At 48.7% G+C, this 13571-nt stretch overlaps 1 protein-coding gene across 9 annotated transcripts in view; it reads left to right on the top strand.

Moving 5' to 3' along the window:
* The window catches only part of DAGLA (diacylglycerol lipase alpha), a 53183-nt gene that overhangs the window by 31651 nt on the left and 7961 nt on the right, over positions 1-13571 (top strand). For 8 of the 9 annotated variants that reach the window (XM_050337142.1, XM_050337139.1, XM_050337143.1 and 5 more), the window contains 10 exons: positions 737-893; positions 1082-1165; positions 1268-1345; positions 4616-4696; positions 6634-6776; positions 7835-8020; positions 9379-9451; positions 11048-11244; positions 11946-12075; positions 12498-12679. In XM_050337142.1, the coding sequence (XP_050193099.1) occupies positions 737-893; positions 1082-1165; positions 1268-1345; positions 4616-4696; positions 6634-6776; positions 7835-8020; positions 9379-9451; positions 11048-11244; positions 11946-12075; positions 12498-12679 (1311 nt within the window). The remainder of the gene's footprint in view (positions 1-736; positions 894-1081; positions 1166-1267; positions 1346-4615; positions 4697-6633; positions 6777-7834; positions 8021-9378; positions 9452-11047; positions 11245-11945; positions 12076-12497; positions 12680-13571) is intronic. The other variant, XM_050337145.1, reaches the window with a different exon arrangement.

Here is a 13571-nt window from a genome sequence, read left to right as displayed (position 1 = left end):
TCTCTCTGTGCCTCCTATTCCAAAGTCTTTTCAGATCTCTTCCATCTTGTAAACGAACCACCTCATCTTCTGTTCCATCCTCTCCAGTGCCAGTTGGAACAACCAGTGGAGAGGACCCACCTAGCACAAAACTGAGTCCTAGAGAACTTCTTGGAGCTCAAAAATCTGATTTCTCACCAATCAGGGAGTTAAAATTTGGATCCTGATTAAAACACTTCCAAGATTTGGGCTGTGCTCTCTCTCTCCCACTGATTGGATTTTCCAGCTCAGGATTCAAGTATTTGCCACAATTCTGTCCCCAGATTCAGCTGGGGGATGAGCTTTTGGCAACTTCTGGGCTCTTGCGAGGAATTTAATTCCTTGGGAATACTCTTATTTGTAAGAAGGAAAGAGGGAAAATCAATCTGTGTTTTTCTTCTTGTTCTGCGATGATTCTAGACCTGCTTTTTCGCTATAAATAAACCTGGAGCTCAGTAAATGCTCCATGTTCCTGTGTAGTATCCCTTGAGGAGCTGTCCCTTGGATTCCTTGGGAACTGGTTGTAGTGGAGCTCTCTCTGGTGCTTGGAAGGAAAACTACACCTGATCCCAGTGTCCTTCTAGAGGCTGGAATTTTGTGCCTCTTTGTGGTTTCACCCTTCACTTGGTGCTCACTCCAAGTTTTGGAGGCCAGCATGGCTCAGAGGGGAAATGTAAATCCAGCCTTTTTCCCTCACAGTTGTGCTTTCCCCCAGCAGATGTTGCTGCCTGTGTCCCTCCCGGCCCCGCTATGCTCCGGGCGTGACCATTGAGGAGGACAATTGCTGTGGGTGCAACGCCATCGCCATCCGGCGCCACTTCCTGGATGAGAACATGACCTCGGTGGACATTGTCTACACTTCCTGCCACGATGCTGTAAGGACAATCCATAACCCCCTTCCCATTCCAACCATGCCCTCTTCCTGATGGGATTTACCTGCCTTGCGCTGTGGCAGCACCAAGAAGGAGAACTGGCGTGTGGCTCTGTCAAAAAATTCCTTCACTTGGGCAGAAATAACCTCTTTTTCCCTGTGGATAATCCAGTCTCTCCTGATCTTTTCCAGGTTTATGAAACCCCTTTCTACGTGGCCGTGGACCACGACAAGAAGAAGGTGGTGATCAGCATCCGAGGAACGCTGTCTCCAAAAGTAAGTGGGATGACTGGCGGACACCCTGGTGGACGTTCCGGAGAGTTGGACGCATTCCTGACCCGGATTTGACTCACCTGAGCAAGAATGCCTTTCTTCCAGGATGCCCTGACAGATCTGACGGGGGATGCCGAACGCCTGCCGGTTGAGGGGCACCATGGAACATGGCTGGGACACAAGGTGAGGACAAGGAAAGGAGAGGAGCCAAAACCAGCCAAAAACTTGATTTTTACTTTAATTTCTTTCTTCTTGTTACCCGCCCCCCGTTGTCCCCGCCCCCGTTGTGTCCCCGCCCCCGTTGTCCCCGCCCCCGTTGTCCCCGCCCCCGTTGTCCCCGCCCCCGTTGTCCCCGCCCCGTTGTCCCCGCCCCCGTTGTCCCCGCCCCCGTTGTCCCCGCCCCCGTTGTCCCCCGCCCCCGTTGTCCCCGCCCCCGTTGTCCCCGCCCCCGTTGTCCCCGCCCCCGTTGTCCCCTGCCCCCGTTGTCCCCGCCCCCGTTGTCCCCCGCCCCCGTTGTCCCCGCCCCCGTTGTCCCCGCCCCCGTTGTCCCCGCCCCCGTTGTCCCCGCCCCCGTTGTCCCCGCCCCCGTTGTCCCCCGCCCCCGTTGTCCCCGCCCCCGTTGTCCCCGCCCCCGTTGTCCCCGCCCCCGTTGTCCCCGCCCCGTTGTCCCCGCCCCCGTTGTCCCCGCCCCCGTTGTCCCCCGTTGTCCCCCGTTGTCCCCCGTTGTCCCCCGTTGTCCCCCGTTGTCCCCGTTGTCCCCCGTTGTCCCCCCGTTGTCCCCCCCAGTTCCCCCGTTGTCCCCGTTGTCCCCCGTTGTCCCTCCCCGTTGTCCCCCTTGTCCCATTGTCCCCCCCGTTGTCGCATCCCGTTGTCCCCCCCTCACAATTTTTTTTCAGAGCCAAAACCAAACAAAAGCCCTTCAATTTTTTTTCATTACTTGATGTTTTTAATTCCATGCCCCCCAAAATGGTCTTAATCACTTTAAGGAGGATGTTCCAGAACTGCAGCAAAAGGGCTTTGAGGTGTTAAATAATCCCTAGGAACAGTTAGAATCACTGGGGGTGTTATTAAAAAACTCCATCCAGTTAGTGAAATCCAAACTGGAAAAGACATCCTGGAGACCTGGAATGAAATTCCTGGAGTCGCTCAAATGGCTTGGCCTTCCAATGACTTTCCCAGAATTTGCAATGGAACTCTGGGAATGTGTTTAGAAACAGGATTGTCCTCCAAGGATCCTGGCCAGACTGGCATCTGTGTAATTTGATGGATGCTCCGTGTCTGTGAGCAGCTCTGGGATGGCTAAATCCTTTTATTCCAGAGCTGCTGTCCTTTGTCCCTGTCTGGCAAAATAATGCCAAGTTTTTAAGATGCTCAGGAATTTGGCAGCTTCCCAGGATGCAGTGCCAGGTTGGGAAAGGAAAAATGGAGGTTGGAAGGAGCGGAGCAGTTGCTGGAAGTGCTGCTGGAGGAGAGGAGATGTTGTCCAAGGTGGGATATTGAGCCTGGAATTCCTTGGGAGCTCCTCCTTCCTTCAGAGTGTCTCCTGAATGCCAAACCTCTTCCCTGAGCTTTGATGCTCTGCTTTAGGAAGTGGAATCCTGGAATGGTTTGGGTGGGAAGGGACCTTAAAGATCACATTCCAGCCTCTGCCATGGACAGGGACACCTTCCCCTAGACCAGGTTTTTCCCTATAAAACAGCCCCTTCTGAGGGTGTTCCCCCAAATCTCATCTATCTCAGAGTACTTTCTTGCCTTTGGATGGCAAAACAATACAGGACATTCCTATTCCCTTTCCCCAAATCTCAGATCCGTTTGGTTATTTACATGTGATGTTCCAAAATTAAGCCCAACTTGTTTTATTCCCTTGAAATTGAATCTGTTGCCTGGAGGATCTGTGGAGGCACATCCCTGGAATTGTCCAAGGACAGGTGCGACGAGGCTTGGAGCATCTTAGTCTAGTGCAAGGTGTCCCTGCCCATGGAACTGGATGAGTTTAAGGTCCATTTCAACCCAAACCATCCCAGGATTCCATGAAATTTAGGAAATAGCATCCATTTTGATGGAACTTTGCAGTCTCATTCCATAATATTAAAATATCTGCCTCCATTAAAATCTAATTCCCAAAAATATGTCCCCAAGGCTGACTAACACCTGTGACATCACCAGGGTTTTGGGTCACGCTTCCTAAAAATAGAATCCCAAATTCATGTTGGGAATTTAGATCGGTAGCCTGTTCCTTTGTCCTGAGGGCTGTGAATGGAGACTCTTCTGGAAGCTTTGGACCTGCTGGGAATTGGGATACAGGCACCAATCACCTTTTTGGTGATCCCAGTGTCCCACATTCCCATTTCTGTGCTCATGGAGTCACCTCAGTGCTGCTCCTCCTCTCCGGCATCCAGAGGGGATTTGATGGGATTTGTGGTACTGAGGACTTGGAAAATTCCATGTTTTTTGAGTGGACAAATCCTTCTATATCCCAGAGATGGAGAGTGAATCCTCAGTACTATTCCCTTTGTATTTACGCTGTTACTTAATGGAAAACAGCCAAGGAGATGATTTTCCCTGTTTTTTTCCCAGTCCAGGGGGTGTGAATTATTTGAGGCCTGTAATTCCCAAATTAAGACTGATCATTTCTGTTCACCCTGGCTGGGCTTTTTTGGAGTTCAGGCTTGCTTTCCACTGAATAAAACTGTAGGAAAAGAATCACCTGGATTCCAGACCAAATTCCGGTTGCTTTTTTTATACCTATGTTTGGAATGGGATCAGCTCCATTTGAAATTAATACACAGAGGGACAAAACTCCTCAGCAGAGAAGAGGAATGTTGAGCCCCAGCCTATGATTTTTCCCATCTTCCAGCACTTTTTAACTTCTAGGAAATATAATCCTTTAATAATTTATGATTAACATCCTTTAGCAGCCAAATTCCCTTAATTCTGACAACTGGAAAAGGCAGGAATTAACTCTTCCTATACAGGGAGTGCTCCCACTTTTCCCTGTGGTGTTTGTATTATTTTCTCTATAAACTCAGGATAATTCACACTTTTATTCACAGATTTAAGTGGAAAAATCATTCACAGATTTAACTGTGAGAGGAAAATTTGGCCATTAAAACATGAATATTCAGAGCATCCAAGTTTATTTCCATGGTCTTCCACAAATCCCAGGATCTGAAGTACCAAACACACAACCCTGTTTAAGTTGGTTTTTGGGATGTTTTTCCCTCTAAATTCACCCTGACCCCAGGAATAAGCCCTTGGAATTTATGACTCATTACTCCTAAACACCGTGATCCAAAATTTCTCTTCTGGGATGTGGAGAGGACTCAGTTCTTCCTGCATCCCAACCGTGCCAAGGGACGCTCCGGAGCTTCTACGGCTTTTGGCTGCTGGATGTTGGGATCAGGGCTGCCACACATCCATTGACATCCTACTTTGCCTCCCCAATTCCCACAGGGAATGGTGCTCTCTGCTGAGTACATCAAGAAGAAGCTGGAGCAGGAAATGGTGCTTTCCCAAGCTTTCGGACGTGACTTGGTGAGTTCAAGTTTTCCTTCCAGACAGAGGATGAGAATTCCCTAAACACCCGTTTTTTAAGGGAATCTCCGTGTCCTGAATCCCTTGTATTAATTTCTCAACTTTCCCTTCAATTCCTGTCCCTCTGGATTGCCAACTCTCTCACAGAATCCTGGAATGTGGCATTGGAAGGGACTTTAAAACTCCTCTGATTCCACCCCCTTGCTATGGGAGGAGAACATTCCGTAAGATTAGGTTGCTCCTCAAGGCTTTTTTGTTTTGGAAACAGTAGCACTGCAGAGCTCCTGATTATTTCATTTTTCCTAAGGCAGAAAGTCCCACATGGGAATGCAGGACAGGGAATGTTAAAACCAGGCCAAGGGGAACTAAAATCCCATCTCTGTGGAGATTCTTTCCAGAGTGCTATCCCTGGGAGCACATTCCTGGTGGCAGGTGTGAAAAATTGAGGAACTGATTTTATTCCAAGCAAATTAAAATGAACAGAGGGTACTAACAAAAGTACTATTTCTGTATATTTACTAACTTATAGGCGTACCGTGGAGACTGTAAGGTGAAGAGTCCTATCTGGACCTCTTACCAGGGATCTTTTGCGGCCGGGAACAGGGAACAAATTATGAATAAAAATGTATTCCTCTGGACCATGTAGATACACAGAGAGACCCTCCATGCCTTGCAATGTGAGGATGATGCAAGACCCCCCTGTACGAGCCCAGGGGAGGTATATTACAACCAGCCAAAAGATAACACCCACTTCCAAAGCAGAGAAATTACCTTTTAAGGCAACAAGCGGACAGTAAAATGAATATTCAACAACTGATATCAAAGGGTACAAAAAGCGTGGTTTTCAAACAGGAGTGTGCTCTTTGTTTGATTCAAGGGTGCACCCAGTGCTGGAAATGGGTACCCAGCACTGCAATAAAAATCTCTTGCTATATTTCTTTGTCCTGCAGGTATTTTTGCTGTCTTCAAAATTCCAGAAAAAAAGTAACTTATAACAGCAGGGAGCTATCAGAGATCCCAAGGGAGGTGTTGGGAAGCAATTTACCTAGGTTGATAGGTTGAGAATAGCTGTGGAAGTTCTGCCTCGGGATGTTGGATGGATGGAGGGAGAGATGCTCCAGCATCCAGTGGCATCGCTGTCTGCCTAGAAAGGGAATATTGGGTGTGCTTCTGCTAATCAGGAGGAATTTTTCCTGGTTTTAGGTACATAAATGCCATCTCAGCTCCCACCAAAGATTCCTCTATCTCAGGATATTGTTTCTGGCAGTTGCCAGCAGCAGATATTCTAGGGAAAAGTATTTAGTGAGGTGTAGAAACACTTTCTCCATGGATCTGGATATTATCAGGAAGCTGTGAGATTTGAGGAAGGGCCAGAGGCTCCTGTCAAATCCCAAAGAATTCAAACAGCTGGTGTGCATTTCCTGCTTCTTCCCATTTTTTTCCTTCTAGGGAAGAAGCAGTAGGTCAAACACTGATAGAGATGTAGAATTCCAGAAGTGAGTGAATTCCAGCATCCAGGGCCTGGAGTGCCAGGACAAGGGGGAATGGCTGCCCACTGACAGAGGGCAGGGTCAAATGGGATATTGGGAAGAAATCCTTCCCTATGGGGGCAGTGAGGCCCTGGAATGGATTTCCCAGGGAAGCTGTGGCTGCCCCATGCCTGGAAGTGTCCAAGGCCAGGTTGGACAGGGCTTGAAGCAAGCTGGGATAGTGGAAGGTGTTGGGATTGGAACTAGATGACCTTTAAGGTCCCTTCCCACTCAGACCATTCCAGGATTCCATGATGATTCCATGATTGAGAACAAGGAGCTGTTCAGCTGGAATCTGGAGCTTTCACACATAAAAACCACTCAAACTGGGGAAAGGGAGAGATTTGGGGGATAAATTCCTGTTAATTTCCAGTGTGATGTCAATTTCTTGTTGGTTTTGGTTTCCAGGGCAGAGGGACAAAACACTATGGATTGATTGTGGTTGGCCATTCCCTGGGAGCTGGAACTGCTGCTATCCTGTCCTTCCTGCTGCGCCCCCAGTATCCCTCCCTGAAGTGCTTTGCCTATTCCCCCCCAGGTGGGCTACTCAGGTAGGTCTTGGGATTCAGGTGGGATTGGAGCTGGATCACATCCCGTCTGGGATCCTCTAAGGAACAGGAAAAGGGACAGGCAGCCTGGATTTGCCGAGTGTTGCCTCTGTGACAGAGTTTGGAATTCAGGGTAGGATGGCAGGTGGCCACTCTCCCAAATATTCCTGAGTTGTCTATGGCTCTAATTTTAACGGAAAATGCAAGCTGGATGCAATTTCCATACTCTTTCCCACCCTTGATCCAGTTGTTTGGATTCCTTTTCCAAAGAAATTTCACCTCACTTTGGGATGTGATTTCTCCCATTCCAAAATGGTGCCTAAAAAAGGTCTGAGGGATTGTGCTTTTTGCGTGCTGGTCTCCCTCCCAAGGGGGGAATCCAGGGAGAGACTAATGGGGAATTCCTCCCATTATGAATTGGAACAGACCTTCTGGTCACATTATTCCCAAACAAAACTATCCCGTGGGGCTGCTGGGAAGTGAGGGAAGGTCTTTCTAGTTGTCATGGGGATCCTTGAAATCAGCTTGGGATTCTCCGAAGCTCCTTGTGGCAGTTCCTGCATCATATTCCAGGAGCAACCAAGGGTTTTAAACCACTCTGCTGATGGATCTGGATGTTGGCATTCCTTGTTGTTGTAATTCCCGGTTTTCTGCAGCCACGGAGCTACAGAGGAGGAAGTTTCATGGGAATTTTGGAGCTTTTTGTTCAGAAATTCCACATCTGGATACCTTGGGAACTCCTGACTTGTGTTGTGCCCAGGATCATCTCCAGGAAGCTCCATAGAGTGGGAATCTGAATTCCTTCCCTCTCGGTCCTCAGGTTGCTCCAGAAATTTGCCATCTGAGTTCTCCACAATATTCCATTCCAGTCTTTCATTCCATGGTGTCTTTGTCAAGTAGACTCAGGGGCCCAGAGTCTTGGTTGCCCTGCCATTCCCAAACCCTTGGGAAATGACTAGGAGGCGCTGAGTTCAAGTACTTCCTTTCCCAGGTGGATCCAGAGCCACGTGCAGGGAATGTTTGAGCCCTGAGATGTGGATATGAGGCTTTTCTTTCCCAAGGTGCAAATCCCGAAAGCCTGGAAGTAGCTTGGATTGGGGTTTTGTGCCCCTGGTTCTCTGCCACCGAACTGGGAATGAAACACTGTTTGCTTCTTCCTGGTCCTGTTTCTCTTCCAGTGAGGATGCCATGGAGTATTCCAAGGAGTTTGTGACTGCAGTGGTGCTTGGGAAGGATCTGGTGCCCAGGCAAGTGGAGAAGTGTCCCAAATCCTTAATGAACATTTGCTATCCTGTCCCCAAATCATCCATTTCCTGTCAGAAACATGTGGATCATCTGTCTCCAGATTCCTCATTTTCCTATCCTTGTCTTGTTCCTTATTTATCTTCCTCATTCCTTGTGGTGTTCCTCATTTATCCTCCTGCTTCCCTGTGTTTTCCCTGGGCACCTCTGTTGGTGTTTCACGCACCTTTTTATAGGCAAATCCTTCCTGTGGGCCAGAAAAATGGGAATATCCTGCCTCTGGAATCACTCAGTGTAGTCCCTGGAGTATCAGTGTCATCTTCCCAGTTTCTTGTGTTATCTTGGATATGTTGTCAGCTCCTGTTTGTCCCAAAATTCCTGTTGCATGCCATCTCATATCTCCGGACCAGCTCATTCTGTGGCATTTCTCCCCTTCCTCATCTCCTGGGATGTGTTCTGCTGAGCAGGTATTTTGGTCAGGACAGACAACCTGGGATTTACCTGGACGATGTGACCTTGTCCATCCTGGAATTCCCTCATTGGTGTCACTTGGCTCCGAGACACCTTCCCAAGTCACCTGTTCCGCGTCATCCTTCTCTGGCTTCTGGGATTCCACTGTCACCTCCCTGTTCCCTGAGCTGTCTCCAGTCTGTGTTCCCTGCTCCTGTTTGTTGTCCTGGTGATTCCCCCTCTGCCCTCATTCCTGCTCCTGGGTGGTGCCACAAGCCACCTGGGAAACCTGCACTGGATTTCCCCCCCTCCAAATTCCAGTCCCAGTTCACTCTGGGTTTTTCCATTCCAGATTCCAGCCCGAATCTGCTCTGCATTCCCCGCATTCCAGATCCCAGGCTCAATCCATGCCAGGTTTTCCCATTCCAGGTTCTTACCCCAGTCTGATTCCCCCCCCATTCTGGATCCTGGCCCCGATCTGGTCTGGATTCTTCCTGTTCCACATCTGGAGCCCAATCCAGTCTGGGCTTCCCCCCATTCCAGATCCTGGTCTGAATCCAGTCTGGGTTTTCCCTCATTCCCAGTTCTGACTGTGATCTAGTCCAGGTTTTCCTTCATTCCAGATTCTGGCCCTAGTCTGGCCCAGCTTTTCCCTCATTCTGGATTCTGGGCCCGATCCAGTGTGGGTTTTCCCCCATTCCCAATTCCAGCACTAATCCAGTCTGGGTTGTCCCCCATTCCAGATCCCAGCCCTGATCCAGTATTCTTGTAGTATCCTTTTGGATGGGATTCCTTGTTCTGTGCCCGTGTGTCTTTCCCATCCCATTCCCTGCCCAGGTGTTCCAAACATGTCTTCCTCTTTTCCATGACCCCATCCTCCTGTTTTCCACACTCACACTTTCCTCTCTTCCAGGATTGGGCTCTCCCAGCTGGAGGGATTTCGCCGGCAGCTCTTGGATGTTCTCCAAAGAAGCACCAAACCAAAGGTAAGAGGGAAGAGGGACAAACATCTGGAAGTGTCTCTGAGCAAGGACAGGGAATTTGACTGTCAGGAAGGGCAGGTTTCCTCCTTTGGAAAGGGATCACTCTTTAGGGAACTACAGGAACGATGGGAAGAGAGCAAGCAGAGCTCAGTGGGATGATTCCAACTCAGGTATTCCAAGTTCACCATCACAGATCCCAAATAACCCAGCAGAGAATTTTCTGTCCGAACCTGTTTTGGTGTCTGTGTTCCCAGTGTGGATTTTTTCAGCCAGGAAAAAACTGGGAACAGACTGGAATTGTCTGTTTATAGGCATGGCTGGGTGATGCTGGGATAAGGAGTTTGGTCATGTTTTGGACATGGGAAATGTGGGAATTGTCCCTTCCCAGTCTCCCCCATTACACCAAGATAGAAAAAAACCATAAAACATGAAGATTTTTAGGGATGAAACATCACAGGAATTACCTGGAAAGGGAGGAACTGAGCTTGTATTTATTTCTGTTGTTAAATTCTGATTTTTGTGGTTTGACTTCAGGTTCTTGGGAAATTCTTCATGCTTTTTTGAGGGTTTTTTGGTGGATTTGGGGGGATTTTTTTTTCCTGGTTTATTTTTAGGGTGTTTTTTGTGATTTTTAGATGGTTTTGGGTGTGGTTTTTTTTTTTTTTTTAATTTTTTTTGTGTTTCCTTGGGGGTTTTGTTTGGGTGGGTTCTTAAATTTTTGGTGGGTTTTTCTGGTGCTTTTTAGGACTTTTTTTTGTTTTTTTTTTTAAGGTGGGTTTTTTAGTGGTTTTCTATGAGATTTTTGCAATTTTTGTTGTGTTTTTTTAGGGCTTTTGGTGGAGTTTTGTGGTTTTTGAGGGTTCTTTTGGTGGCTTCTGGGGAGAGGTTGGGGTGTTTTTTAAGTTTTTCTGGGGGGGTTTAGGGCTTTTTGGTGAGTTTCTAAGTTTTTTAGGGGGGTTTTGGTAATTTTTTTAGGAAAGTTTTGTGGATTTTAGGTGTTTCTGTGTGAGTGTGGTTTTTTTTGTTGGAGGGTTGGTGGCTTCTTAGGTTTTTTTTGGTGGGTTTGAGAAGTTTTTAGGACTTAAAATCCCAAACAGCTTTTTTTATCAGCATTGTTTAATCTCATCCTTGTTTTTGTCCATTAAAAATTGCTTCCATCCATTCCTTTATCCTGGAAAATACCAATTTATCCCTTGATGGACATCAATCCCATAGATCCTTAACTACCTAAGGAAAAAACAAGGAGAGATGGGAAGTTGGCTTAAAAGTGGAAAAGGAAAAGCAACCTTGCAGGAACACCTGGATCATTTCTATTTTCAGCTTCCTCATTTCCCTGGCCTTGAGTTATTCCTTATTTATCCTCCTGCTTCCCTGAGTTTTCCTGGGGCACCTCTACTGGTGTCTCGCACTCCTTTTTAGAGGCAATTTCCTCCCACATGACAGAAAAGGGGGAATATCCCACCAAAGGGGGAATAAGAGCACAGGGCTATCCCTGGCTCTTATTTACAGAACCAGTGCCCCAAAGGTGGGATTTTTGCTGTTGAAACCCCCCGAGTTCTGTGAGGTGACGGTGCCTCTCCGTGCTTTTCCCTCCTTCAGTGGCGGATCATCGTGGGGGCCACCAAGTGCATCCCCAAATCAGAGCTTCCCGAGGAGACGGAGGAGAGCTCGGTGCCGAGCAACCGGCTGTGGGCGCACCCCAGCGACCTGACCATCGCCCTGTCTGCCAGCACCCCCCTGTACCCACCAGGCCGCATCATCCATGTGGTACACAACCACCCTGCCGAGCAGTGCTGGTGAGCCGGGGACAACCCGGGGGGAAACTCCCTCTTGGGAATGGCATAGGATGGGTTAGGTTGGAATGGGACCTCTAAAGATCAGTGGGCAGGGACACCTGCCGCTGCTCCAGGGTGCTCCGAGCTGGCCCAGAGCACTTCCAGGGATGGGGCAGCCCCAGCTTCCCTGGGAAATCTATTCCAGGGCCTCTGCACCCTCCCAGGGAAGAATTTCTCCCCAGTGTCCCATGTAAACTGGCGCATAGAATCCTGGAATGGTTTGGGATGGAAGGGACTTAAGGATAATCCAATTACACCCCCTGCCCTGGCAGGGACGCCTTCCACTGGTCCAGGTTGCTCCAAGCTGGCCCAGAGCACTTCCAGAGATGGGGCAGCCACGGCTTCCCTGGGAAATCCATTGCAGGGCCTCCCCTCCCTTCTAGGGAAGGATCTCTTCCCAGTGTCCTATCCAAACCCACCTTCTGGCAGTGGGAAGGTGTTCCCCCTTGTCCTGTCTCTCTGAGCCCTTCTCCAAATTCTCTCTCCAGCTCTCTGGGAGCCTCATCAGGCACTGGAATGTCATTCCCTGCTGGATAATGCAGAGTTTGGAGCAACATCTCCTCCCTCTGTTTTTTCCTGCTGTTGCTTTTTCTCTCTCTCCAACCAAAACATTTCTCTGCTGTTTCATCCCGTTTTCCCCTTTGTTTGGATCCCTTTTCCAGCTGCTGTGAACAGGAGGATCCCACGTATTTTGCCATCTGGGGGGACAACAAGGCCTTCAACGAGGTGATCATCTCCCCAGCCATGCTCCACGAACACCTTCCATATGTAGTCATGGAGGGGCTCAACAAGGTAAGGGAATTAGGATCCCAAACATCCTCGTGGGATGGGCACTCCTTGCCCCCCAGTGCTGGGGGTTTAAATGCACGAGGACACTTATCCTGGGAAAGGGGAGGAGAAGTGATGATGCTTCACGTCAGTCTCGTGCACTGGATGTCGGATTTGGATGCGGTGAGGTCTGGGAATGGAACTCCCAGAGTTCCCAACCCTGTTTCCAGACTTTGTGTTGGAATAATGGGAGGTTGGGTGGTGGTTGGTTCATTCCAGGAGGTGTCCATTGGATGAGTCCAGGTGACATCTGGGGATATGTCAGGGTTTATGCATCTAATCCTTTGTCTCCAGACCTTTCCTTGTGCTTCCAGGCGGCTTTGGGAAGAAAGAGACAAATCCAGCTCTCAGTAAATCCCTACTGTTTTTCTCCTTGCCTTGGACAGGTCTTGGAAAACTACAACAAGGGGAAAACCGCTTTGCTTTCCGCAGCCAAAGTGATGGTGAGTCCAACAGAAGTAGATCTCACTCCGGAGCTGATATTCCAGAACCAGCCCTTGCCCAGCGGCCCTTCCATTCAGGTCGGAACTGGAGCCATCCCAGCAGAGAGGAGGAACAGCAGCACCAAGTAAGGATGGATATTGGAAGGAATGTTGGCTCTAGGTATGGATCCTCTCCCTCCTGGGTTGTTGTGATCCGTGTTTACGGATAGATCTGAGGGATGCCTTTCTGGGACTCGTGTCAGGGGGGAAAAAATCCTTTGTGTTCCTCAGGAATCTGAGTGGAGCAAGGTCAGGAGAACACAGAAGGTATGGAAGAAGCTCCCTTTGCTCCTTATCCAGACAAATCTGGTTTTCCCAAGGTGAAACTTCCAGCCAAATTTGGTGATTTTTCCAAAGCACAACGTATACATTTAAAGCTGCTTTATGCTGGGATTTATGGAATATTATAAACAGAACCATGTTGGGAACATGGATACAGATGAGGGGAAAGCAGTTGGTGCTTTCCCCTTATCTGTATGAGGTATGGGAAGGATAAGAGCCAGAAATCCAGCGGAAAATAGGGAAGGGGAGGAGCTGTATTCCAAGTGCTGAAGGTGTTCCCACATTTGGACTGGCAGGGAAAATGAAGGAAGGGAGACAGTTTGCATCCAGAGGTAGCTGTGAGTGGAACCAGGAGATGGAATTGTGGATGGGAAAGGATAATTCCTTGGCAAGGGAAGCACTTCCATGGGGTTTTCAGGGAGAGAGACCCAACAAGGAGCTGTGGGGTGAGGGATATCTGGGTAAGTGGGAGATCATGGGAGGGAGATTTAAATTCAGAGGGAAGATAAGGCAGCAGATAACGTGGAAAAATGGGAATGTTCTTGTCACAGAGAGTGAATGGTCAGAGGCAGGGAAGGAGAGCTTGGAAGCAGAACATAGCTGATGGGATGCAGCAGGAACAGGGATTGTCCCAGGTTTTTGAGAGCTACAGTAAGACTGGGAAGATGCTGTTTAATTCCAGGTTAGAACCATCTT

This window comes from Myiozetetes cayanensis, unplaced genomic scaffold (assembly GCF_022539395.1).
Source record: "Myiozetetes cayanensis isolate MyiCay16 unplaced genomic scaffold, myiCay2020 scf6-25, whole genome shotgun sequence".
Taxonomy (NCBI): Eukaryota; Metazoa; Chordata; class Aves; order Passeriformes; family Tyrannidae; genus Myiozetetes; species Myiozetetes cayanensis.
The sequence above is the reverse complement of the archived record's forward strand: the minus strand, read 5'-3'. Positions and strand labels throughout refer to the sequence as shown.